This window comes from Carex rostrata, chromosome 28 (assembly GCF_964058835.1).
Source record: "Carex rostrata chromosome 28, lpCarRost1.2, whole genome shotgun sequence".
In the NCBI taxonomy this organism is placed as follows: domain Eukaryota; kingdom Viridiplantae; phylum Streptophyta; class Magnoliopsida; order Poales; family Cyperaceae; genus Carex; species Carex rostrata.
In genome coordinates, this window is record NC_135945.1 from 2,925,055 (window position 1) to 2,951,703 (window position 26,649).

Here is a 26,649-nt window from a genome sequence, read left to right on the forward strand (position 1 = left end):
GAGAATTTATTCTCATCCCCACCCTTTGGGTTACTTTACAGGTACTGGTGCGACTGATTCCGGAGAGGCACGAGAGTAGTAGGCCTTAGTAGCTTACCACTTGATAACCCTAGATATGTTTCGATGTATAGTTTTAGGGTAGGCCTCATGGTTGGTATCCGGATGAGATACTTTTGTTGTATTATACTCTGACCAGACTGTATACTCTGATTTGTGTATATATAAACTTGGTTTATATTATTTAGTTTTGAATTGTTAAGTATAAATTGAGTAGCCTTGTAAGTATACACGGCGTTGTATGCTTACGGCGGGAGACTGTCGTATCCCGTGGCCGCGGGGTGTGACGTTTGTATGTATGAATTTAGTTGTAAACTTAATTTATAGTAGTTGATTTGCTTAATTACAATTGAATTAAGAGCATTCCTCAGTAATTAGTCATATAAATATTATTTTGTTTTAGCCATAATTGATAAGATGTGTTATGAAAATTTAAGATATAGCAGGAAATAAAATATACAAATTTATAAATCTGCCAAGCTAATAACGAGCTAGCTCGGCTCGCTCAGACAAGTCACGAGTCGGTCTTGAGCAATAGTTTTAGCTCGGGACCTAAAATCTAGACTCGCTCGCTCAGCTTGATACACTAACAAGCCGAGTACGAGTGTGGCCTAGCTCGCTCTTTAACAGCTCGTTGCCACCCCTACGAGTAGGTGACCCACTGGCCGGCTTTTTGCTTTACAAGATTATAAAGATAAGGGGTACCCACAACTGCCCCGCTCTCTGCTTGAGAATTGACACACTAAGCTTAATTACTAGTGCATGCTTTGTAGAGAAGCAAGAGATTAATAAAATGGTGGAGGTAATTAATGGAGTCGACCTTGGTGGTTCCCTCTGAAGAGGCCCCTAGAGGGAAGCCTGGGTTATCAAACTTCGACCATGTTGCACCACCTGTGTATATCACTACAGGAATGTTACAAGTTTAATATATGAAGAAGCTGAGTATGTGTTAAACGATGATTTTTCTAATTTACTCTAATGGTGAACTATTTATGTTCCAGATTAAAGGTTTAATTTTTGGTTTAAGGGTTCTTGATGGTACAAACTATTGAATTTCGCAAATACATATATACTACAAGAATGGGATAAAATCCACGAGGGATACTATCAGTATTCCCTCGCGGATACAACCCAATTCTTGTACATGTATGTTTTGTATTGCGTTGCTACATGGACAAGATGATATATATTTTGTAATGTTACAAACAATATAAAAACTTAAAAAAAATAAAAATTCAATTAAATTTGATGGTACAAGTAGCTATTTTTGTCTTTTTCTCTATATATATATGAGGAGGGATCCACTTACATCATTTTTTGGTGACACTGAATTATATCTTACATTTTCAAAATTTTCAAAGTCGAAATAGTCGATTCAAGCTGTTCAATGTGATGGATATATTAAACTGCGGTTGCAGATCAAAGTCTACATTTTTTGGAATTTTTTTACTATTTATTAAGTTTTTACAAAATCGTTATTTTCGGACCATTGAATTTTTGTACTCATCTTAATAAATAGTAAAAAAAAATCAGAAAAATATAAAATTTGATCTGCAAGGACATTTTAATATATCTATCATGTTGAACAGTTTGGATCAACTATTTGGACTTTGAAAATGTAGGATGTAATCCATTGTCACCAAAACAGAGTGTAAGTGGAGATCTAAAATTCGGTGTCGCCAAAAAAAAAAAAAAAAAAAAATGGACCGTCTTTGCAGCATATCATTAATTGGGCATGTGGGATCCATTATTAAATGCTGAATACACCTAGCCTCCTAATTTGGTCCCTGGATTCACTTTTTTTTTTTTTTTTGGTTTAAAAGCCGAGGCCCAGTTTCATTAATAAACAAAACATAACACTGACACAGACAATGGGAGCTGATCCCCCTGGAGAGCAAACTATCTCTCCCAGCACAAAATATTTGTATCACCTACCTCCCTGGATTCACTTGGCACCATACAAATGAAATAATAAAAATTGCATTTTGCACTTTACGGACTATTGCATGTGGGATCCCATATACGGACTGTTCAGCATTTAATAATCGATCCCACATGCCCAATTAATGATATGATCGATGCAAATTAAGATCGATTATTAAATGCTGATTCCCACATGCATGCCCAATTAATGATATGATGCAAATTAAGATCGATTATTAATCACAACTTTTCACAAGAGATTACATTTGATATATATAAAAACCCTCCTATAAACACACAACTGCACTTCTCTCTGCTTGAGAATTGACACACTAAACTTAATTGCTAGTGCATGCTTTGTAGAAAATGGTGGAGGTAATAGAGTCGACCTTAGTTGTTCCCACTGAAGAGACCCCTAAAGGGAAGATTGGGTTATCAAATTTCGACCATGTTGCACCAATTGCACACACGTGCACTGTATATCACTATAGGAATAATGAAACCAGGGACTTCTTCTCAATTGAGGTCTTGAAGACTGCATTGGCCAAAACACTGGTGTACTTCTACCCCCTCGCTGGCCGGTTTATGATCGGTGAAGGCAATCGTAGAGTGATTGATTGTAATGCTGAAGGAGCACTCTTTGTCGTGGCTCGGTCGGAGCACAGTTCTGATGACATCGATTTCCAGCCTTCGCCTGAGCTGAGAAGACTATTTGTTCCAAGTGCGGCATCACCAACTCTTATGTTAATGCTTCAGGTTAATTTGAAACATAAACTTTTTACTATAAATACAAGCATATAGGTACATCATTTAGTTCACTCTCTCTCTTACATAATCTTAGAAAATTTCTTCATCTATGGTTGCCTTGTCTCACGCCTCGCCTGCAATGCCCCGCCCCTCACCTTCATCAATAAATAATAGAAAATTCAAAAGACCCAAATCAAACTAACCGAAGATCTAGAGAGATATCTTAGTAAATTATGACGAACTTTTTATATACAACATATTATTATTTTATTTATTTAATAGTTTCCATATTTTAAAATAATGAGATAAATATAATTTATTTATATTTTGTAATTTCAGGTACATGACGTATTTAATATGTATATTTATTTGTTATATTTTTGGAATTAATCGTATATACTACCAATTTATTCAGTATCTATTGTTATTCGGTTCGTTATCCGTTATCTTAATGGTTAAAGGATAGGGTAAGGATAATGTAATATTTAATGGGTAAAGGCAGGTATGAGTAAACTAATTTTATATTATTAGTATTATTCCACCTGACCCGTATCGTACCCATTGACACCCCTAATTTAACCCTCTCATGAACCTTCTCTATTTTTCTAAATATGAGTATCTATTTCAACACCATGACAGGCTAGACTATGTCATGTTCTTAATTTGAAATATCGGTGCTATTGTTTGCAGGTAACATATCTCAAATGTGGAGGAGTGGTGCTAGGAAGTGCAACTAATCATGTCTTAGTTGATGGTCAAAGCGCTTTCCACTTTTTCCAGACATGGGCTAGCATTGCACGAGGTGACCTTGATAGCATGATAATTCCCTCCTTTGACAACACCCCACTTGTTGCTCGTTCTCCACCATCTATCACCTTTGATCATCCCGAGTACGAAAATGCTCAATTAAAGCATCCATCGACCCCCATGTCTCGTGTTACATCCAAGTTCAACCTCTCAAACAAAGAAGTTAGCTCCCTAAAATCTCAGTGCAAAGAAGAGAGAGTTTCCACCTTCTGTGTTGTTGCTGCACTTTTTTGGAAGTGCTACTGCATTGCCCGAGAACTTCCTCCCGGCACTGAGACACGCCTCTTATTTAGTGGAGACATACGTAATCGTGTACACCCGCCACTTCCGGAGAAGTTCTTTGGTAATGCTGTCATCAGAAGGTCTGCAATTGCTCAAGTATCCAAAATCATATCCAACCCAATTCAAATTGTAGCTAACACAGTGAAAGCTGCTATTGATGGGATTACGGATGAGTACATTAGATCCTTCATTGACTACGTGGAGGTAATTAAAGACAAGGGATTATCCCTAGTAAAAGAGCTGCCAAAATCTGACTTGCGCATTGCTAGTCTTTCTGGAATGCCAGTGTACGATGCAGATTTCGGATGGGGTGCTCCACAGTTGATGACAATGGCTGAGGTAAATGGAAACAGTGTTGTTTACATCATTAGCGAACCGGGAAAAGATGGTGGTTTAGCAGCTTTTGTGTCCCTTGATTCCACCATTATGCAAAAGTTCGAGAAGGTCGTTCGTGAGGAGTTGTGCAACAGTCTTCAAACTTGATAATTGATATACTGGTGCCGTCTAGTACTGAATATAAATTTGTCAAAATTATGGAGAACTTTCTGTAATTTCTAAGGTTTATCGTGCCATGCATTTTCCTTTTAAGTACAATGTGTGAGTTTCTTCCTTTGTTTTGGTTTTATTGTCCTTTTTGTTCTGAATGGTTGTGATTTAGAATGTCAATAAATTATAATAGTTGACATATTCTTAATAAAGCCCATCAGTTGAGATTTGTTTTTCCAAACTTAATTGGAGTCTCTTGATTAATACCTTAGAAATATGATTGTCTGTTAATGTGCATTGTTCTATTTGTACTTATTCTCTAGCCACGGCCTTAATCATTCATTTTTTTCTATAATAAAAAGAATCTACAGATGTAATTGAATAAAGGTTGAGCGTATTGTTACTATGGGGATAAAAATGGAACAATTTACTCTCTTAGTTTCTGTAACAGTTCTCTGTCGACCCTGTTATATATATACGAAAAAACAATCATCGTTAATTAATCCAGTATTAGAACCTCCTCGTCTCATTTATGAAGCAACGATGGACGTATCATTATGGGTTCATTAAGCCTAGAGGGGGAGATTCAGGATAGTCATTGTGTACTCCATCCATGTTGTGTACTGTAACTACTAGGTTTTTTTTTTGTTGGAGTTAAAGTAATTTAGGTCTTTGTAAATAAATTATCTTTCAAATATTTATTATCAAGATTGTTATCAGGATCCATTAATTTATTATCTTTCAAATATTTATATCTATGAATTTAATTAAACTTGAAAGACCACAGTGTTTTAAATCAATTTAGTTAAAGTAGTTAGTTAAGTTTATGGAAGTTAAAATATGTTTAAGAGATGAGGTGATGATGCGGAGATGCGAGGTTTACGATTGGGGATAAATACTTACAAGTATAGGTATAAATACTTGCACGATGATGTATAAATAATTGTGTGATGATGAGCTCGAAAGTATGTTATCATAGATCTCATTTGAAAGATAAAATTACGTAGAATACGTTCGTGGTTTTAGATTCGCAAAATTCCTCATAAATCGTGAAAAATGTGGATGACATTGAAAAAAAAACCACCTCTAAATATGTTTAAGAGATGGGAGATGATGGGGAGATGGGAGTGGGGGGATTCATATAATTATTCTTTTTTATATGTTATGGATACAAATTTCAAGATATATTTCTCATTAGAAAAATACTATTTGTTAAATTACTTATAATTATATTGTAAAAATTATACAAATGAATGATTGTTTATTGAAGAATTAATAACGAATATATAAGTTGGAGTATTATATTATAAATATCACACATCTGTAAATTGTAAACGATCAAGTTTTAATTAGTAGATTTAAATTTAATAAGATAAGAATATCGATAAGGAAAAAAATATTTATTTAGTGCACCATAAAAGTAAAATAATAGCTACCATATATTTTGCAACTAACATTAACAAAATAAATCAACTATATTATACCAATATTTTGAAATAAATTTACACTAGCTAGCCTGCCATCTATATTGGCGAACAAATGCGTAAAAGAAAAACATAATAAGCTCTTTTTACCAAGCTTTTGTAATTTTTAAAATTAACAAGGTCAAGAACAAAAAAAAGCAATAATTAAAGAAACAGCTGTTATGTTTGGTTGGAAATTATTTCTACAGTTTTAGCCGTATAACAGTTCGTGAGACATACAGTTCTCTATAAATGTTATATCTTTCACACGGATTGCAACACAGATTAATCTACAAAAGAACAATTAAAGAAGGAACAAATATCTGTCCTCTTTGGTTGGGCAATGTTGGTGATGTGGGCCCACAAAGGCACATGACTAGTCTGACACTAATATCTGTAGTAATATTTTTGGAAGGGACACTGATTTATGTACTTAATTTGTCTCATATCGGTGTACTTAGTTTCTATATCAGTGTCCCTTCAATCTAGTCTGACACTGATATCTGTAGTAATATTTTTTGAAGGGACACTGATTTCTGTACTTAATTTGTCTCATATCAGCGTACTTAATTAGTTTCTATATTAGTGTCTCTTCAATCTAGTCTGACACTGATATCTGTAGTTAATTTGCGAATTTGCATATGTATTGTGGTTGCGAGGATTCATATCCAATTTCTGAGTTGAAGATGGATTCTTTCTAGTTAGGTGATAGAATGAGAGCAGCTGAGTGTGCTAGCATCCATAGCATTCATCAGCTGAGGAAGGAATTGGGAAGGAGGAGGTTAAATTTCTTACCCCCAAATTGAATGGGAACAAATTTAGAAGAAATAAAGATAGAAATTCTCCCCATTTACCTCTTTTCACACCTAGGTAGCACACCTTAGGTTCTAGGTTTTGCATCTGTGGGTGTATTATGCCTCAGTACCAGCAACACAACTGCTATCCTGTAAGTGCTGTTCAGCACTTATTTTTTGCGGGAAACTGACAAAGAGGCAATTCCAGGGGCGTTTAATGATACTTGGACTCTACATTATATTTAGAAATTAATTAGTATGCAACATCTAAATTTTTTGAAGTGACACTGATTATCTGTACTTAATATGCCTCATTACTAGAAACACAATTACTGTCCCATAAGTGCTGTTCAGACATGGGATTAAGTTGGTTTTAAGGCACTTATTATGATTAAGTCGGTTTCTAAGCATTTATTGTGATTTTTTCGCAAACTATATTCACGGAAACTGACATCAAGTCAATTTCAGGAGCGTTTAATGGTACTTGGACTCTATATGTGATTTTGAAATTAATTGTTCGCAGCACTGACACTTGTACATAATATGTCTCATTACCAGAAACACAACTGCGGTCTCATAAGTGCTGTTCAGACATGGGATTAACGGTTTCACAACATTTATTATGCTTTTTATCACAAACTATATTTGCGGGAAACTAACATAGAGGAAATTTTACTGGGATTTACTGGTAATTGGACTCTACATCTGATTTAGAAATTAATTAATTTGCGACGTCTAAAATTTTTAAACGGACACTGACACATGGGATTATGTTGGTTTCACGGCACTTATTATGATTTTTATTGCAAACTATATTTGTGGGAAACTGACATAGAGGGAATTTCAGGGGCGTTTAATGATACTTGGACAGTACATCTGAGTTAGAAATTAATTAGTTTGTGACATCTAAAATTTATAAAGGGACACTGACATTTGTACTTAATATGCCTCATTACCAGCAACACAACTATGATCCTGTAAGTGCTGTTTAGACATGGGATTAATTCAGTTTCAATGCATTTATTATGATTTTAATAGCAAACTAAGTTCACGAGAAATTGCATACAGGTAATTTTAGGGGCATTTAATGATTACATCAGTTTCTTATTCAATTTTAAAAACCCTTATAACTCGGGTATTTGGGTTCGAGTTATCCAGAATCATTTCTCTCGAATTGACTGCTCAAAGAGTATCGCACATGGGTGAGGAGTGCCATTGTATTCTCAATTTATCTCCTTTAGCATTGGTTTCGTCCAATTTGATCTTCTCCGTCGCCGGCAACTAGGAGAGAAGGAAGAAGGAAAGAGGGAGAGGCTGACAGGTAGGGTCCATCTCTGCACTGTTCTGTATTTTCCTTCTTTGAGTCTTGCTTACGCTCAGCTCATGGTGAGCCATGTATAGACTTGAGCATGGTGTATAGAGCACTGAGTGTATATCGTTTGAAGGGATCAAGAGCGCTGAGGCATTAATCCGCCTCAGGTTAATTTGCTTGGTCCCAGTGTATGACAGACCAAACCACTGACAACTCGGTTCACACGCTATCTTTTGGCACACCGAGTTCACCCATCTCTGGGCTCCAGCGAAAATAGTCTGAAGAGGGTGACTGGTGGGCCCAGGGTGTAAGGTTATATTCTGGCGCTCCAATTTGCACACAGAGGGATTAGGGTAAATGCTATGGGTACCCAGAGCTATGTGGCACCAACCAAAGGCTGCCATGTCACCAAACCTTTGAAAATTCATAACTCTTCAACCATTTTGAGTCAGAATCTGTACAACATATCAAAATTCATGATTTGATATGTAGAGCATTATCATGAATCTTAATATTCCATTTTCATTCATCTTGGAGAGCCTTCACGCATATTTGGCATTTTCCAAGCATTCTTAATATCGCCAATTTCCTGTATATGTAATTAGCAATATTTTAGGGTACAACACAAATAAATGATAAAAATTGACTATATAAAATAACTTATAAAAAAATTAATTTCTTTGACTACTTGTCCTTGTAGCAAATAAGTTCAAAACTTTCAAAAATTTGCATGTAAATGCATTACTCATGAAATACATGGATTTCAACTATTTGGATTCGGCGTTTGAAGTCGATCCGATATATTTTTGGAATTGTGCTCACCAAACTCTCTAGGTGAGCACATCACACCCTAGCTTTGGTCATATATATATATATATATATCTGAGTAAGGCTATGCTACTTCGCGAATTAAACGGGCTGTTTTAATTCGCGCTTATATCTCTAGTTTCGAAGTCCAAATGCCGATCCAAACCATTAGATGTTTAATCTATATTAAAATGTGCTTGGAGACCAAATTTTACATTTTTTGGAGTTTTTTTACTATTTATTAAGATGGTTCGAAAATCGCTATTTTTTACTATTTTAATATATATATATATATATATATATATATATATATATATATATATATATATATATATGCACTTAAATGTTACATTGCCAAGTGCTCATGGTGATTATCTGTATGTAAAAGCAACCGAAACGGATGCTTACACTAGTGGAAAAACTGGAATTAGGATCGGCCTATCTGGATTGCTTATATTAAACCTCCGATACTAATACCTACCTGGATCGATTTTTTCAAAAAAACCAATCCTAAAAACTATTCAGATTGGAATTTTTAGTGAACCGATCGTAATATATACACCATTAGGATCGGTTGTTTATAATAACCGATCCCAATAGTATTAGGATCGGTTATTATAAACAACCGATCCTAATGGTGCATATATTAGGATCGGTTATTTATAATAACTGATCCCAATACTATTAGGATCGGTTATTATATTATAAACAACCGATCCTAATGGTGCCGTTCGGCAAGGGTCTTCTTAAGCCTCCTTAATGCTAAAGGAGACTCCTTTAGCTTCCTTAGCCGCTTAATCTTGCTGAACACAGGTTCCTTAGCTCGAATTAAGATAACCTCCTTTAGCCTCCTTTTGCCCGGATCTTAATCCCTTGCCCCTTCCTTAAGGCACCTCCCCCCTTCTTTTAGCTTCCTTTAGCTATCTTAATCCTTTGCCCCTTCTTTTAGCTTACCGAACAACCCCTCCTTAGCGCGGATTATTATTTAATCCACCATGTGTTGCCGTACAGCCCCAATGGTGTCAAATTAGGATTGGTTCTTTAAAATAACCGATTCTATTAATATTAGGATCAGTTATTAATAATTAAGCGATCCTAATAGTTTATTTGGCGCTAGGGTTTATTCTGTTTTGCGCCTCTGTACTTAGCTAAAAAATTTGAGTTTCATCCCGGCCTCTCTCTCTCTCTTTCTCTCCCTCTGTATTTAGCTCCTACGCAAAGGAAAAGAAAAGGGAAAAAAATCCTGCTCGAGGAGAGCTCCACCTGCACCTACGTTGTGCGAAGGGAAGAACCCCCGCCTCTGCTCCGTCAGCCCCGCCTCCGCACGACCGCTCCACCAGTCGCTCAGCATGCCTATCAACCTGTGCCAGCCGCTACCGCTAACCCTAGCCGGCCGCCTCTACGGTAAATAAAAAAAAATCCACCTGTGCCCGCTCGGCTTGCGCCTCCCTTCTACTCCGCTTGCGCCTGCACAAAGAGAATGGCCATGCCGCTGCCTGTGCCCACTAACCCTAGCCGCCTCTGGTAAATCCCCTTCTCTGAATATCGAAATTTCTTGTTAACCCTAGTTGCTAATTCTGTTTATTAGATATTGTTTAGACTTTGAATTTGCCATGTACCCAAAGGTTTCAGTCTTCAGTTTTCATTTCCACGCATAATAGTATATTGATGTAGTTCGTTTAAATGGGAAATGTGCAGAAATTGGGACAATTGGGTTCACCAAGGATTATATTCTGTTTTAATTTTTTAAAATTATTACGATTTTATTTGGTAAATTATTTACAATATCGGATCTGTTGTAACTGGTATGATGAAAATAACTACCAATTCAGGATAGGCTCAATGAAAACCGTCTTTGCTTGAACTCTCATTCCGTGAAAGTTGGAACATAATTCAGTTTCAATATACTTCAATTGCACATTTAAACAACAAATATCTTAAGGAAAATGAAATTAAAGAGGCTCACTGATAGTAGCATATTTTTACTGATAAAATTGTATTATGGCATGATACTGATGCTTATGAAGTCAATTTTTCATAATTTGCCATGCTGAGACTAATATGTACGAGTACTAGCCAGCATGCTATAATATTTCCTTTTAGATAGAGAAAAAGATTTACCCAAATTTTTTTTTAGGGTAAGGTGGCAATTTGCACATGTTATTGCAAAATTTACCCAAATTATTGCACATGTTATTTCTTACATCATGTTGATTTGTGTCAGTGTTCAAGAGGGAGATCATGCTATCTCTATGCCATTCCAAATCAGGTCACTTAATATTTTCAAGTTTTTTACTATCAACTTCTTATAGTTTTGTTTATGTAGTCAAGCCTATCTTAGTTTTCTTTATGTAGTCAAGCCTATCTGCCAACCTAAGAGCAAGGTACTGACAAGGACAAACCTAATAAACCAAATTTGCAATCTCTGCTTTCTCTTGACAAGGTAAGCTCTCCTTCGGTGCTCAACATGATATTCCTTAATCAATGAAATATGGTTTGTACTTAGCTGTGTGAGAGTCTTTAAGTTTTACTTATGTCACAATTTATGTAGCTGCCTGTTTCATCAATTCTGCACATGTAAAGGGCAATTTAGACATTTATGAAAGCTGTCTTCTCTTTTTTGCACATATCAATTTACAGCTCCAGATTGAGTGGTATTGCTTTCTAAATTTCCAGGACAATGAAACCTTCATCCATGATTTATTTCAGTATTTTTGGGGTTTTGTAGCTAGGCTAAACCTTCATCCATGCGAATGGGAAACTATGCTTGCTCATGCTGCCAGTGGTCAGGGCATTTCTGGTACTTGGTTTTCTTTTCACGATCATATACTTTCTTCTGAAAAAGAATTATTGTAGACTCCAATGCAAAGTCTGAAGTAGGATTCTAGGTATGCAATTAATGTTTTAATTTTTAACCATGATGACCTTGGTTTCATGCTTATAAAGGTTGATATCTAAACCAAGAACCTGCGCAAAATCAAATGGAACCGTGAATGGGCCAGCTTGAATTGTACCATACAGGAGGCCCTAATTTTAAACAAAATAATATTTCTGTCGAGATAAAGAGCCGACTAATATTCAGAACTGACCAGACCAGCACTGTTGAGATCATATATTGTAAAGCTTTGTCCAAAGTGATATTCTGATGTCAATTTTCTTTTAAGGTCTCCACAAATGGCTCGAAGCGATGAATGTGAGTGACTTCTTAATTTTTAAGGTCTCCACAAATGGCTTGAAGCGATGAATGTGAGTGACTTCTTAATTTTTTCACTGCTAAATGTGGTAATTGGTTTATTTATATGATAATTTGATGTGGTAATTGGTTTATTTTTTCACTGCTAGATGTGGTACTCGCGCATAAGGATTAGTCGGTACTTGAAACTAGTTGGTGCTTGTTGAAACCGTATCACTAGTACGTAAACAGGGACAGTGAATCTGATTAATTGCTAGTATGGAGTGAGGAATCCCTCGTTCTAAGATTTATGATATTTGCTTTTTTTTGTTATAATATGTAAATCTTTTTAAACATTTTTTATGGATGATCATTTATTGCCTAATATCCGTTGCTAAGCGATTTTTTATGGTTGTGCTATGAAATATTGGTGGTTTCTTTGATAATGATCCTGAGTAATATCTTTTTATCTTGATATGTAATATTAAATTTTTTGGATTTAAATTTCTTGTTATAATACGTAATGCATTATATCTGGATTCACAAAATATTAGTTCTGCAAAAAATAAATAAATTAGAATCAGTTGTTTAAAATAAATGATCCTAATTCTGCAAAAAAAAAAAGAAATTAGGATCGGTTGTTTCAAATAACTGATCCTAATTAGTACTATTAGGATCGGTTATTTTAAACAACCGATCCAGATTAACACCCATTAGGATTGGTTGTTTAAAATAACCGATCCTAATAGTACTAATCTGGATCGGTTTTTACAAATAACTAATTCTAATTCAAACTTTTAGGATCGGTTGTTTAACCGATCTAGATTAGTTTCGTATTAGTATCGCCTGGATCAGAATTAGTTAAATTATGATTCTAATTTCAGTTTTTCACATATATTAGTATCATATTAGTATCGCTTGGAGCACTACCAATTCGTTTTTATCTATGTTGTGTTGTATTGTAATATTAAATTTACAAATTTTCTACTCGAACGATCATGTTTGGGTATTTACAACGTATATCTTTATTAAAGTAGTAAAATATATAATTACAATTTCTTCATTTTTAAATGGGCAGAAAAATAAATAAAAAATATTAAAATGTACTTGTTCTGTATAATAGATAATATGGAGGGTAAAAAAAAAAGAGTGTAAAAAAATAATAGTTGAACATCATAAAAGGGTATGGGAAAAAATAATGAAGTGGGTAAAAAGAATCTGTTGAATATATATAATAAATCCAGTGGAGGATCTTCTGTAGACGTATGATGTAATTCTTAGAAATTGAAGGATCAAATTATTAGTTTTTTTTTTTTTTAGTACACCCTAAACATAGTTAATATATCCATTTTCCAAAACAAAAAAGAATTAATATATTCTTCAAGGAACGTCATAGTAGTTCACGGGGGCACCACCACTTGAATTTTAAAACGCAAATGAAGCAGCTGCATGGATCGCATGTTTCATTTATTTATTAGTCTTAACTCTTAAGGGATAATTACTTATATGCATGACAGGAGGGCACAAAGTTTCATTATCATCAATGATTAATGGGTTGCTCAGAGCTTTCGTATGTGTACAAGCTTTTCAAATAATTTAGTCTTATTGTTGAAATATAGAAATATATTCAAATTTATTTTCTAATATATAATTATATAACGGCAAATTTGTAGGGAATAATGCTATTATTAATAGAATATGATGTAGTGCCTTGTAATTAATAGGATATGAAATAGTGTGTTGTAACGGCTTTTTATTGTCTTGCAAGTATAAATAGAGACTTGTAATCAGAAAAATAAAATTGCAATATAATATGTTTTCTTAATTTCTTATCTCTCAGTCTTACAAAAAAATAACACTTATGCTTAGACGATAGCCTTATTAACATAATAACTATATTTGATTAATAAATACCTATTATCTGATGTTAGAAACGACCATAAATTTAATTTACGTTTTCTGATATTTTTAATAATTTGTTTAATTTATTAATCTATTAATGAGGTACTTTAATATTATAGCAATACATATGTTTTAATTCAAATATATATTAACGATTTTTTTTCCTTTATCAAAATCAGCACTCACAATAATAATTTTTTTTATGTGGTCAGATGGTTAAAAATTTATTTTTTTATTTACTATGATTTTGTGCAAGCTCAACCTGATAAGCAGTATATTATATCTCTAACCTTAATTTTACCTTAATATTATATCTCTACGTTTGATCAGGTAGGCAATTTGACTATATCAGATTCAGATAACCCCGAAGAGGTAAGTTCCCTTGTGGAGTCAGAGGAGGATCCGACACTTGGATTAGAGGGGTTAAACCTCTCTGACTACCTGAGGGAAAGAGCAGAAATAAGAGGTCTATGATGCTGGCTTACTGACTCTGCCTTTCCCTGATTCTGGATCTTCTTCTTTTGCTAATCCCTCTAATGTAGTTGTTTGTTCACTTGCTCTCAGTGATTGTCTTAATTGATGATGTAGTTGTTTTGAAATAATCACTTTACCTAGCTGAACTCTTGAGCTCTATTTTAGGTACCTCTAGACATTGCTATGGATGTCTAGTTGGTTGTTGTCTAGTTGCTTCTATTGATTGAACAGCTTTTATTTCAATATGAAACAGGTGGGTTTCCCACTTTAATAAAAAAAAAATAGACTATATTAAATATGTAATGATTGGTTATCATGAATTGAAAGTAATCATTTTTGTAGTTTTTTTATATACAAGGAGTTGTTCACCGTATAGGCAATAATTGTACCTAGAAGAGTTGTAAATAGAAAAATATGGTAAAAGAACAGTAGGGATAACAATAGTTGGAATGGTAACATACTGTTCGAATCAATACTTTATGTGCTTTTTAATTAAAATCAGAGATCACAAATTGATCCGAATCTAAAATTATATTGCATCCTCTCTCCACATCCCATAAATGGGGACTCTCACAAGCACTCAAAACAAATCGATCTGAAACTAGCAACCAGAGAAGACCAAATTAAGAGAGTAATGGAGCCAAGGACGGTGGAAATATTAGAGTCGAGCTTGGTGGTTCCATCCGAGAACACGCCGAGGGAGGCAATGATGCTGTCAAAGATGCACCGCCATTTGCCCCGCACTCTCAACTACACCTTATATCTGTACAAAAACACCCGTGGTGCCAATGACTTCTTCTCTACTGAGCTCTTGAAGTCTTCTCTCGCCAAAGCACTCGTGCTATTCTACCCTCTCGCTGGACGCCAGGTGGGTGATCAGATAGTTTGCAATCCTGAGGGAGTACTCTTTATGGTAGCCCGGTTGGACCGCACCGCAGATAGCATCCAATTCGAGCCAATGTCTCCATGATGGCGATCATATCATGGCAAGTTTGCAAGTGAGTAATCATGAACAAGGAAGCATGTTCTGGAGCAGATCACAGTTGGAAGATCCAGGTCTAAGTCAATTTGCAATTAATTCCTGAAATAGTTTTCTAGCCTACCCTTGATTGAATTCCTAGCCTCGCCACTGATCGTGGCGATGGACCATTTAAAATTCTGCAACGCATAGGAGACAATGCATACAAGGTGGAGCTACCAGGAGATTATGGTGTTTCAGCCACATTCAATGTGAAGGATCTTACTCCATACCATGGCGAAAATGAGCCGAACTCGTGGGCGAGTTCTTTTCAACCGGGGGAAAATGATGGCGATCATATCATGGCAAGTTTGCAAGTGAGTAATCATGAACAAGGAAGCATGTTCTGGAGCAGATCACAGTTGGAAGATCCAGGTCCAAGTCAATTTGCAATTAATTCCTGAAATAGTTTTCTGGACAGATTCAAAACAGGCCAGTATTTTGGGCATAACTTTCTCATACGGACTCCACATTTAGTGATTTAAATTTCTGTGGAAAGCTTGTGAAATGGGCTACAACTTTGATGTTTTGGGTTTCTTCAGATTCCAGATTCCTCTAGGTGATGGATGCGTGTGAACATAACGTGGTCATTGAAGAGTTATCTAGTCAGCAGTTTTAAATATTTTCTTGAGTCTTGTAGCAACTTCTGGAATGTCCAGGAGAGTCTTTTGAGTTTCTCTAGATTTTATTATATTTTGGTAACAGCAATATTAGTTAATGTTATATTAATTATCTAAGAAACTTTCTAGAGTTGTAAGGAGGCTATATAAAGCCCCAAGTATAATGTAAGAAACAGAAAATTATGAAATAGATGAAAAGTTTATCTTTGAGTTAAGTTTATTTCCTCTTTAATCTTGCAGTGAGTTGAGAGTATCCTCCAGTTGTGATTTTATCGTTGAACGTGTGCGCGTCTTTGAACAATTCTAGCTTGAACGCTATCAGTTGGTATCAGAGCCAAGTTGAAGATGGTGCGACCTAGAACACGCAACAACACTAACCGACAAGAGCAAGAGACACGTGACATGCGAGACATTGAGTTGAGACAGGTTGTCCAACAACTCCAGCAGCGTCTAGAGCGCGTGGAGGCCTCTGGGCGAGACCGCGATGACTCCTATCGTGGCTCAGATGGCGAAACATACCGTGACGATGATGAAGAATACAACCCCTTCCACGACAACCACACAGTGGCGTCCAGTGATGAAGAGGCTCCCCATCAGCGACACACCTGAAGGAACCAGCAGGTTCGACGGGCTTTTAATCTAAAGGCGGATATTCCGGTGTATGAAGGCCGTATACAACCTGATGAGTTCATAGATTGGCTCAACACGGTTGAACGTGTCTTTGAATACCAAGATATCCCTGAGGAAGAGAATGTGAAAATTGTTGCCATCAAATTGAAGAAACATGCATCTATTTGGTGGGAGAAGCTGAAAATGAAGCGAGCCCGTGAGGGTAAGCAGAAAATTAGAACTTGGGAGAAAATGGTGAAAGAGTTGCGGAAGAAGTTTTTGCCCGAAGGTTACTTGCAAGAGGCATTTATGCAACTACATGGCTTTGTTCAAGGTGACAAAACGGTGGCAGATTACACTGAAGAGTTAGACCATCTCATGCTAAAGTGTGGTGTTGTAGAACCTGAAGAGCAAACCATTGCACAATATCTTCGTGGACTTCGCAAGGAGATTCATGATGTGGTAACTCTACAGCCCTTTATTTCTTATCATGATGTCTTTAAGCTTGCTACAAAAGTAGAAAAGCAGTTCAAGGAGAAAGAAGTCAGAAAATCAGCAAGCTTTGGTGGTAGCCGAACTTTCAGCCGTGATTATTCAACTAACCGGGGAAGCAATTCACAAACAGCCAAGCCAACAACAAATAAGGTGACTCAACCTCTAGCAAAGGTGGTGTCGGCTGGACCTTCTAGACCCACATCTAAAACTGTCCAATGCTATCGTTGCAAAGGGTACGGTCACATAATGTTTGAATGCCCAAATCAGCGGGTGTTTACCATTGTTGAGGAGCCACTAGAAGAAGAGCATGTGGAATTTGATTCTCCACCCGTTTTTGATGAGCCAACAGAACATGAGGATGTCATTTATGGAGATATGGGTGAGATGTTGGTGATTAGACATGCCTTAAACTCCAGCCCAGTTCAAGATGATGTATGGCTTCGCAACAACATCTTTCATACGCGATGTACTTCACATGGAAAGGTATGTGATGTTATCATTGACAGCGGGAGTTGTGAGAATGTTGTTTCTGAAACTATGGTGCAAAAACTGCCACTAAAAACTGAAAAGCACCCAAAGCCGTATAAACTTTCTTGGTTGCAAAAGGGTAAATCAGTGCAAGTTGACCAGCATTGTTTAGTAAATTTTTCTATTGGTGAAAAGTATCGGGATGAGGTATGGTGTGATGTAGTTCCTATGGATGCTTGCCACTTACTTTTGGGAAGGCCTTGGCAGTTTGATAGAAAGGTGTATCATGACGGTTTTAAGAATACATATTCTTTTGAGATGAATGGTGTTAAAATTACTTTGGGCCCTTCCAAGATGGATATGATGCCGAAACCAACCCTTAAGGACAACAATTTCATTCTCTCAAAATCTGAATTTGCTGAACTTTTTGAGGAATCCCAAATAGCTTTTGGATTGGTGGTAAAAGAAGTTCAGCAGGAAAGCCAGAAAATTCCAGAATTATTGGAGCCTTTACTTGAACAGTTCCGGAACCTTGTTCCTGATGAAATTCCAGCAGGTTTACCTCCTATGAGAAGTGTGCAATATTGCATAGACCTAGTCCCTGGTGCAGTATTGCCAAACAAGGCAGCCTACCGAATGAACCCAACAGAAAATGCCGAGTTGCAGCGGCAAGTAGATGAGTTGCTGAGCAAAGGTTTGGTGCGAGAAAGCATGAGTCCTTGTGCAGTTCCAGCCTTGCTTGTGCCAAAGAAAGATGGTTCATTTCGCATGTGTGTGGATAGTAGAGTGGTAAACAAGATCACTATCAAGTACCGCTTTCCTATTCCTCGTCTTGATGACATGCTAGATCAACTAAATGGAGCTAGAGTGTTTTCAAAGATTGATCTTAGGAGCGGGTACCATCAGATTCGTATGAGACCTGGTGATGAATGGAAGACGGCGTTTAAAACACGTGATGGATTGTTTGAGTGGTTGGTGATGCCATTCGGACTTTCTAATGCTCCTAGTACTTTTATGAGACTAATGAATTTGGTTTTTAAGCCTTTTATTGGCAAATTTGTGGTGGTATATTTTGATTACATACTCGTGTATAGCACGGGTGCAGCAGAGCATTTGGAGCACCTCTGCCAAGTCTTTGAAGTGCTGGCTGAACAGAAACTCTACGTCAATCTGAAGAAGTGCGAGTTTCTAACCCACAGCTTGGTGTTTCTAGGCTATGTGGTTTCAACTGATGGCATTCATGTTGATCCTTCTAAGATTGAAGCCATTCTCTCATGGCCAACTCCAGCCAACATTCATGACATAAGGAGCTTTCATGGACTGGCCTCATTCTATCGCCAGTTCATTCGTGATTTCAGCACTCTTGTCTCACCAATCACCGAGTGCTTAAAGGGTGGTGTGTTCAAATGGACGAAGGAAGCTCAAACCAGCTTTGAGCTCATCAAGGAGAAGATGACAGCAGCCCCTGTCCTTTCTCTGCCCAATTTTGAAAAGATTTTTGAGCTTGAATGTGATGCATCTGGTGTAGGCATTGGTGCAGTTCTCAATCAAGAAGGACGGCCTATTGCCTTCTTTAGTGAGAAACTTTCAGATTCGCGCAAGAACTACACGACATATGACAAGGAGTTTTATGCAATTGTGCGCGCTCTTGGGCATTGGAGACATTATCTCATTTCCAAGGAGTTCATCCTCTACTCCGATCACGAGGCACTAAAATTTATTAATGGACAGCACAAGCTCAAGCCGAGGCATGCAAGATGGGTGGAATTTCTGCAAGGCTACACATTCCACATCAAACATAAAAGTGGAGCTTCAAATCAGGTGGCAGATGCTTTAAGTAGACGACATTCCTTGTTATCCACAATGAAGGTAAATGTTCCGGGGTTTGAATTGATCAAAGAGTTGTATGCTGAAGATGAGTTATTTGGCAAGGTGAAAATTGAATGTGCAAAGGGACCATATAAAGAGTTTATGGTGAAGGATGAGTATCTCTTCTATGGCAACCGATTGTGCATTCCAAATTGTTCTTTGCGGTGGCAGATTATTAAAGAAGTTCATGATGGTGGATTAAGTGGTCATTTCGGGCGAGATAAAACTGTTGCTTTACTCCAAGACCGCTTCTATTGGCCAAAAATGATAAGAGATGTGAACCATGACATTCTGAGGTGCCGCACTTGTCATCTAGCGAAAACCAAATCCCAAAATTCTGGACTTTACACCCCCCCTTCCTGTACCTATTGCACCTTGGGAAGATGTGAGTATGGACTTTGTTATGGGACTACCCCGAACTCAACGCAGCAAAGATTCAATCATGGTGGTGGTTGATCGCTTCTCTAAAATGGCACACTTTGTTCTTTGTGCGAAAACCATGGATGCCACTACTATAACAGATCTTTATTTCAAGGAGATAGTGAAGTTGCATGGCATTCCAAAAACCATCACATCTGATAGAGATCCGAAGTTTGTTGGACATTTCTGGAGAACTCTTTGGTGCAAGATGGGAACAAAGCTGCAGTTTAGTTCAGCATATCATCCTCAGACAGATGGACAAACTGAAATTGTGAATCGAAGTTTGGGCAATCTGTTGAGAAGTTTAGTGGGTGATAACATACGCCAATGGGACCTTGTTCTACCTCAAGCTGAATTTGCTTACAATAGGTCCAGCAGCAAGACAACTGGTAAAAGCCCATTTGAAGTGGTGTATGGATACAATCCAAAGTCTCCTCTTGTCCTTGTTTCATTACCAGTCAACCAGAGTTATAGTACAGATGCAGATGAGCGAGCTAAGGCAATCAAAAACTTGCATGAACAAGTTAGAAAGAGAATTGAAAAACAGAATCAGAAGTATGAAAGGCAAGCGAACAAGCACCGCAGGGCTGTAATTTTCAAAGAAGGTGATCTTGTGTGGGTGCATTTGAGCAAGGAAAGGTTTCCACCTGGTCGTCATGCAAAACTCAAACATCGTGGCGAGTGGCGAGTCCAGTATTCTACAGGGGTAGGCACTTGCCTACCCCTGGAATATAATTTTTTTTTTTGGACCGGGCTTTTATTATGGGCTTGCCTACCCCAGTTTCTAAATCTTGCCTACCCCAGCCCAAAATTCAAACCTATGCGAAGGAAAAGAAGAAGAAAGAATCTGTGCGCCTCTCCTGCGCGAAGGAAAAGAAGGATGGATCTGCTCAGCCGCACGGTGCCGGTGCGCGTCTCTCACGCCTCAGCTGCTCTCTCCTGCGCCTCAATCGCTCGCCTCTCTGTGATTCTCTCTGCCATGCGAGTACGCGATAGCTCCACTCTCCTCTCCGCCGTCTCTACTGTCTCCGCTCGGCCTCTCTTAGTCTCTCCACCGTTTCTGCCGTCTCTCCTCCGTTATTTGTCTCCTCTCTTCAGGTATCTTTCAAGAATTCTATGGTTACTGTCTTAATGAACTTGCAAGAATTCCATGTGGTTACTGAACTTGATGATGGATGATGAGTCAATTTGATTTTCTTTGCTAGTAAGAATGTGCAGTGGTGTCAGATGAGTCAATTTCAACAATTCAAGGTTATGATTTGCAATTGATTAATTAGCAATTGTGTCAATATCAACAATTCAAGAATTTGATTTCCATGTTGATTGCTAAATTTGGCACGCATCTGAAATGGGGGCGTTTTTTACCATGTAATTTTTGAAAAATAAGACAGCTGATTACTGCTTTCTTTTTCTTTACTTGTAAATATAGCACAGTATAATTTTGTTTCATAAATTAGACTAGACAGGGTATTAAAAGCATGTTGTTATAATAAATTGATGCTCTCTGTATATATGAAAAGTCTTCAAAGTCCTGTAATTAGATGTCATATATATATTTGTTATATTTGAATCTGTCATATATATATTTGCACGGATAATTAGAAATTTAGAATTGCTTAAACTCTTGCTTAACTCTATTTTTTTCCTTTGAATTTGTTAATAGAGAATGGACAGATACTACATGACGGCACCTAAATTTCCAATTGATTCATCTTCACAAAGATCATAACAAATAGGGCCTAGCTTAGCATTGATATTGCCAGTGGCTACGGCTAGTGTTGAAAGGGTATTTTCGGCGATGAATTATGTGAAAAACCGAGTAAGGAATTCAATGGGAGACCAATTCTTGAATTATTGTTTAGTTATTTACGTTGAGAGTGAGTTATTTGATGAGGTAGATGATGAACGAATTATGCAACAATGGCAAAATATGAGTAACCGTAGAGAAAAGCTCCCTCCATTGACTTGATTTTGTAGCATTAATATATTTCTTGTTTTTTGATATGTAAAAAATATTTGTTACAAACTTTTGACTTAGTTGAAATCTTTGATGTTCATTTATGTTAATTTTTTTTATTACAACTATTTATATAGTTATGCTTGCCTACCCTTGATTGAATTCCTAGCCTCGCCACTGATCGTGGCGATGGACCATTTAAAATTCTGCAACGCATAGGAGACAATGCATACAAGGTGGAGCTACCAGGAGATTATGGTGTTTCAGCCACATTCAATGTGAAGGATCTTACTCCATACCATGGCGAAAATGAGCCGAACTCGTGGGCGAGTTCTTTTCAACCGTGGGAGAATGATGGCGATCATATCATGGCAAGTTTGCAAGTGAGTAATCATGAACAAGGAAGCATGTTCTGGAGCAGATCACAGTTGGAAGATCCAGGTCCAAGTCAATTTGCAATTAATTCCTGAAATAGTTTTCTGGACAGATTCAAAACAGGCCAGTATTTTGGGCATAACTCTCTCATACGGACTCCACATTTAGTGATTTAAATTTCTATGAAAAGCTTGTGAAATGGGCTACAACTTTGATGTTTTGGGTTTCTTCAGATTCCAGATTCCTCTAGGTGATGGATGCGTGTGAACAGAACGTGGTCATTGAAGAGTTATCTAGTCAGCAGTTTTAAATATTTTCTTGAGTCTTGTAGCAACTTCTGGAATGTCCAGAAGAGTCTTTTGAGTTTCTCTAGATTTTATTATATTTTGGTAATAGCAATATTAGTTAATGTTATATTAATTATCTAAGAAACTTTCTAGAGTTGTAAGGAGGCTATATAAAGCCCCAAGTATAATGTAAGAAACAGAAAATTATGAAATAGATGAAAAGTTTATCTTTGAGTTAAGTTTATTTCCTCTTTAATCTTGCAGTGAGTTGAGAGTATCCTCCAGTTGTGATTTTATCGTTGAACGTGTGCGCGTCTTTGAACAATTCTAGCTTGAACGCTATCACTCCAGAGCTCATAGAGTTGTTTATTCCTAAAGAGGAGCATTCGTCGAGCCTCATAATGCTGCAGGTTTATAATTAATCTTAAGATAATATTATAATTAATCTTAAGTTAATTTGATCATAAATATTAATTAATTTTGATTAATTCATGATAATGAATTTTATTTATTGAAACCTTTATCTGTTCATCAGTTGTCCCTCATAATGCTGCATGCTCCTTGCTTGGCAGGTAACCTACCTAAAATGTGGTAGCGTGGTACTAGGTATTTCCCTTAATCACATTATAATGGATGGTCAGAGCTCTGCTAATTTTTACCAAACTTGGAGTAGAATTTCCCGAGGAGACCTAAAAAGCATCGTCCCACCCTCCTTTGACAACACCCCACTTCGGGCTCGGTCTCCACCAAAAATCAGCTTCGATTTCTCGGATTACACAACTGATCAACAAATAAAAAGAAATGATCGTCCGGATTCTTGTGTTTTAAGTGTGTTGAGGCTCTCAAAGGAACAAATTGGGCACCTCAAAAATAGATGCAGCAAGGGTCACAAGGACACCAGTGTTTCGACCTTCTGTGTGGTTTCTGCACTGGTCTGGAAGTGCTATTGCATTGCCAAAGGATTCCCTCCCAACAATCAATCGCGTCTCTATTTTCCTGCTGACTTACGCAGCCGGCTAAGTCCACCGCTCACTGCATATTTTGGAAATGCTGCAATGCGGGTCTGTGCGGCATCTGAAGTGTTGAAGATTATATCGAATCCAATGGGTGATGTGGGTAGATCCGTGAAAGCTGTCATTGATGGACTCACTGATGAGTACATCAGATCTTTTATTGATTTTGTGGAGGTGAATTCGAACAAGAAATTCTCAGTGAGGGGAACTTCCGAATCTGATCTTGTTGTTCGAACTGTTACAAAGGAAATATGTGAGATAGATTTTGGATGGGGTTTACCGCAACTGTATTCGTGGGAACGATGTACAGTATGTAATGTTATCTACATAATCAATGAACCGGGAAAGGATGGTTGTATAAAAGTTGTTCCTGCGCTTGATTCTTCAACCATGCAACGATTCAAGAAGGTGTTCCACGATAAGCTGTTGGAATTAGACGTTCCCTCTTGTCATGAGTGGTGAAATTTTTGAAAAATCGAGCTGATGAAAGTAAGTGTCAATTAATAAAATTATTGCATGCTTCTACTTTGCATTGTTTCTCCGTACGTGGTACTTGTGTATTATTCACAGTAGAAATTATCGGTATTGGTATCGGGATCGGTCCCGGCCGATACCTATACGGGATCGGGGTATCGGATCAGTATCGGCTCAGAATCGGGATATATTTTTTTTCTTTATGATTTGCTACGTGAGGATCGGCTCAGGATCGAATCGGGGTAGGCCGATACCGATCCGTATCAACCGATCCGGATTGGTATCGGCCGATTATTCCTACTATGGTATTATTCAAATTATTTTGTTGTGTCTGTGTTTTGTGTAATTTGTATTTTGTTATATATATGAAGTGAGCTATTAGTATATGTATGTATTGGGCCTAATATAGAGAATATTAAAGAGCTCAAACATAATTTTATGGTGTTGTCTTTGGTTCTTAAAAATTAATTAGATCACGAATTTTTATAGATGTTAAGCTATGTAACAATTATTGCTCGTGTTGAATACAGAGATTAATATAGTGCGTCGACTTTAGAGACTGTCAGTAGTCACTTATCTTGTTCTTTCATCTCTTTTTTGATGCCAACGTCAACATCATCAAATTAATTAATTATCAAACCAAAAGTTCCAATATTATCAACCATGCATATATTTTGCGCTTGTTGCATGTTCGTGATAGTTGTTTATGTGGGCCCCGACACGTTATTTTTGTGCACTTCTTCCGTGAATTTTGAAAAGAAAAATATATGAAGCGGGGATCGCATATATGTTGGATTATTATTATAGCATCATGCGCAAATCTCAACAAAGATCAACGACTGAGATCGGGGAATAACAAGTTCAGCAGATATATTTCCGGTTTTGCCAACCATTTTCCACTAGCTACATGTTTGGTCAAACAATCCAATTTATATATTCTTCAACGAACGTGAGAGTAGTCCACGTGGGCCCCACCTGGTGTTGTCAGTCCTTATCCTGGAATTAAAAATTTAATAAATGGTAAGAAGCACTTGTTCACTAAAAGATGATATGATTAAGCAAACTTTCTTTATGAATAAAATATATGTTATTCTACGTAGTCTAAAAAACTTTCTTTCCTATATTTTTCTTATAATTTAATATAGTAATTATCTCCAACAAATTAAAAATAATTAAAATTTAAAGAAAAATAAGAATGCAACATAAAATATTACCTAACAGCAATAAAAATGAAGATATATATATCCTCATATATATAACAACGGAATGGAAAATCAATTTGTACAAACTAAGAACGAACTGATTTTTTACGGTTACAACGCCAACAATAAACAACTAATTAGCAAAATAATGGGTTTCAAAACACAATGAATTTAAGATAGTCTCTCTTGAGATGAATTCACCTTCTGCATTTAAGATTTTCTAAGTTAGCAATATTCTCTTGAAGAATTTAATTCCTCATTTGCTATCGTGGGCAATAATGAACTAATTAACTAATGCCATCCATATACAGACGATCTTATATATGTAATGATTGATGATGAATTGTATATAGTAAGTGATCATATTGTTTTGTAGTTCTTTTATATATAGGAGTTGTTGGCCGTTTAGGATACAGTAGGTAACAGTAGGGATACTAATTAAAGACAAGGGATTATCCCTAGTAAAAGAGCTGCCGAAATCTGACTTGCGCATTGCTAGTCTTTCTGGAATGCCAGTGTACGATGCAGATTTCGGATGGGGTGCTCCACAGTTGATGACAATGGCTGAGGTAAATGGAAACAGTGTCGTTTACATCATTAGCGAACCGGGAAAAGATGCTGGTTTAGCAGCTTTTGTGTCCCTTGATTCCGCCATTATGCAAAATTTCGAGAAAGTCGTTCGTGAGGAGTTGTGTAACTGTCTTCAAACTTGATAATTGATATACTGGCGTCTTCAAACTTTCTGTAATGTCTAAGGTTATCGTGCCATGCATTTTCCTTTAAGTACAATGTGTGAGTTTCTTCCTTTGTTTTGGTTTTATTGTCCTTTTTGTTCTGAATGGTTGTGATTTAGACTGTCAATAAATTGTAATAGTTGACATCTTCTTAATAAAGCCCATCAGTTGAGATTTGTTTGTCCAAACTTAATTGGAGTCTCTTGATTAATACAGAGTTGTCTTTAAATATGATTGTCTCCTAAAGTGCTATAGTTTTGGGCTTTCTTTAAGAAAGCTTGGATCCAAATACTACTTGTGAATTCTTCTATTTGTACTTATTCTCTAGCCCACGGCCTTAATCATTCATTTTTTTCTATAATAAAAAAATTCTACAGATGTAATTGAATACAGGTTGAGCGTATTGTTACCATGGGGATAAAAATGGAATAATTTACTCTTAGTTCTCTGTCGACCCCGTTATATACGAAAAAACAATCATCGTTAATTAATCCAGTATTAGAACCTCCTTGTCCTTGGGTACGTAATTCCATGGCTAATTAGTTTTTTTAATTGGAGTAACACAACACACTGACAGCATTGAAAGGTGGGGAACAGAAGAAAGCTCTGTATATGCTCAGGTCGTCTCATTTATGAAGCAACGATGGACGTATCATTATGGGTTCATTATGCCTAGAGGGGGAGATTCAGGATAGTCATTATGTATACTCCATCCATGTAGTGTATTTTAATTACTAGGTTTTTTTAGTTGGAGTTAAAGTAATTTAGGTCTTTGTACATATATATATATATATTTTTAATGAAAATTATTGTTGGCGGTACTTCACCATTGACCATAAAAAATGAAGCTTTTAATTGTATAGAATTAGTTGTCTATAGTTT

At 36.6% G+C, this 26,649-nt stretch overlaps 1 protein-coding gene and 1 long non-coding RNA gene across 5 annotated transcripts; both read left to right on the forward strand.

Moving 5' to 3' along the window:
• Positions 1–742: 742 nt before the first annotated feature.
• LOC144545899 (hydroxycinnamoyltransferase 4-like) lies at positions 743–25,941 on the forward strand. Of its 2 annotated transcripts, none has more exons than XM_078294467.1 (3): positions 743–859; positions 2,356–2,736; positions 3,418–4,358. In XM_078294467.1, the coding sequence occupies exons 1-3, from the start codon at positions 851–853 to the stop codon at positions 4,297–4,299; spliced, it is 1,272 nt and encodes a 423-aa protein (XP_078150593.1). In that variant the 5' UTR covers positions 743–850; the 3' UTR covers positions 4,300–4,358. The 2 variants fall into 2 exon arrangements, 1 of the variants encoding a protein (XP_078150593.1); XR_013508622.1 differs by lacking the exon at positions 743–859 and adding an exon at positions 25,790–25,941 and having other exon boundaries at positions 2,290–2,736; positions 3,418–4,375.
• Positions 9,872–12,275, forward strand: LOC144545927 (uncharacterized). 3 transcript variants are annotated; one of them, XR_013508636.1, is made up of 6 exons: positions 9,872–10,202; positions 10,903–10,947; positions 11,034–11,121; positions 11,355–11,478; positions 11,843–11,924; positions 12,021–12,275. It is a non-coding gene; the product is annotated as an uncharacterized LOC144545927 (long non-coding RNA). The 3 variants fall into 3 exon arrangements; XR_013508635.1 differs by having other exon boundaries at positions 11,407–11,478; XR_013508634.1 differs by having other exon boundaries at positions 11,034–11,478.
• Positions 25,942–26,649: the final 708 nt, after the last annotated feature.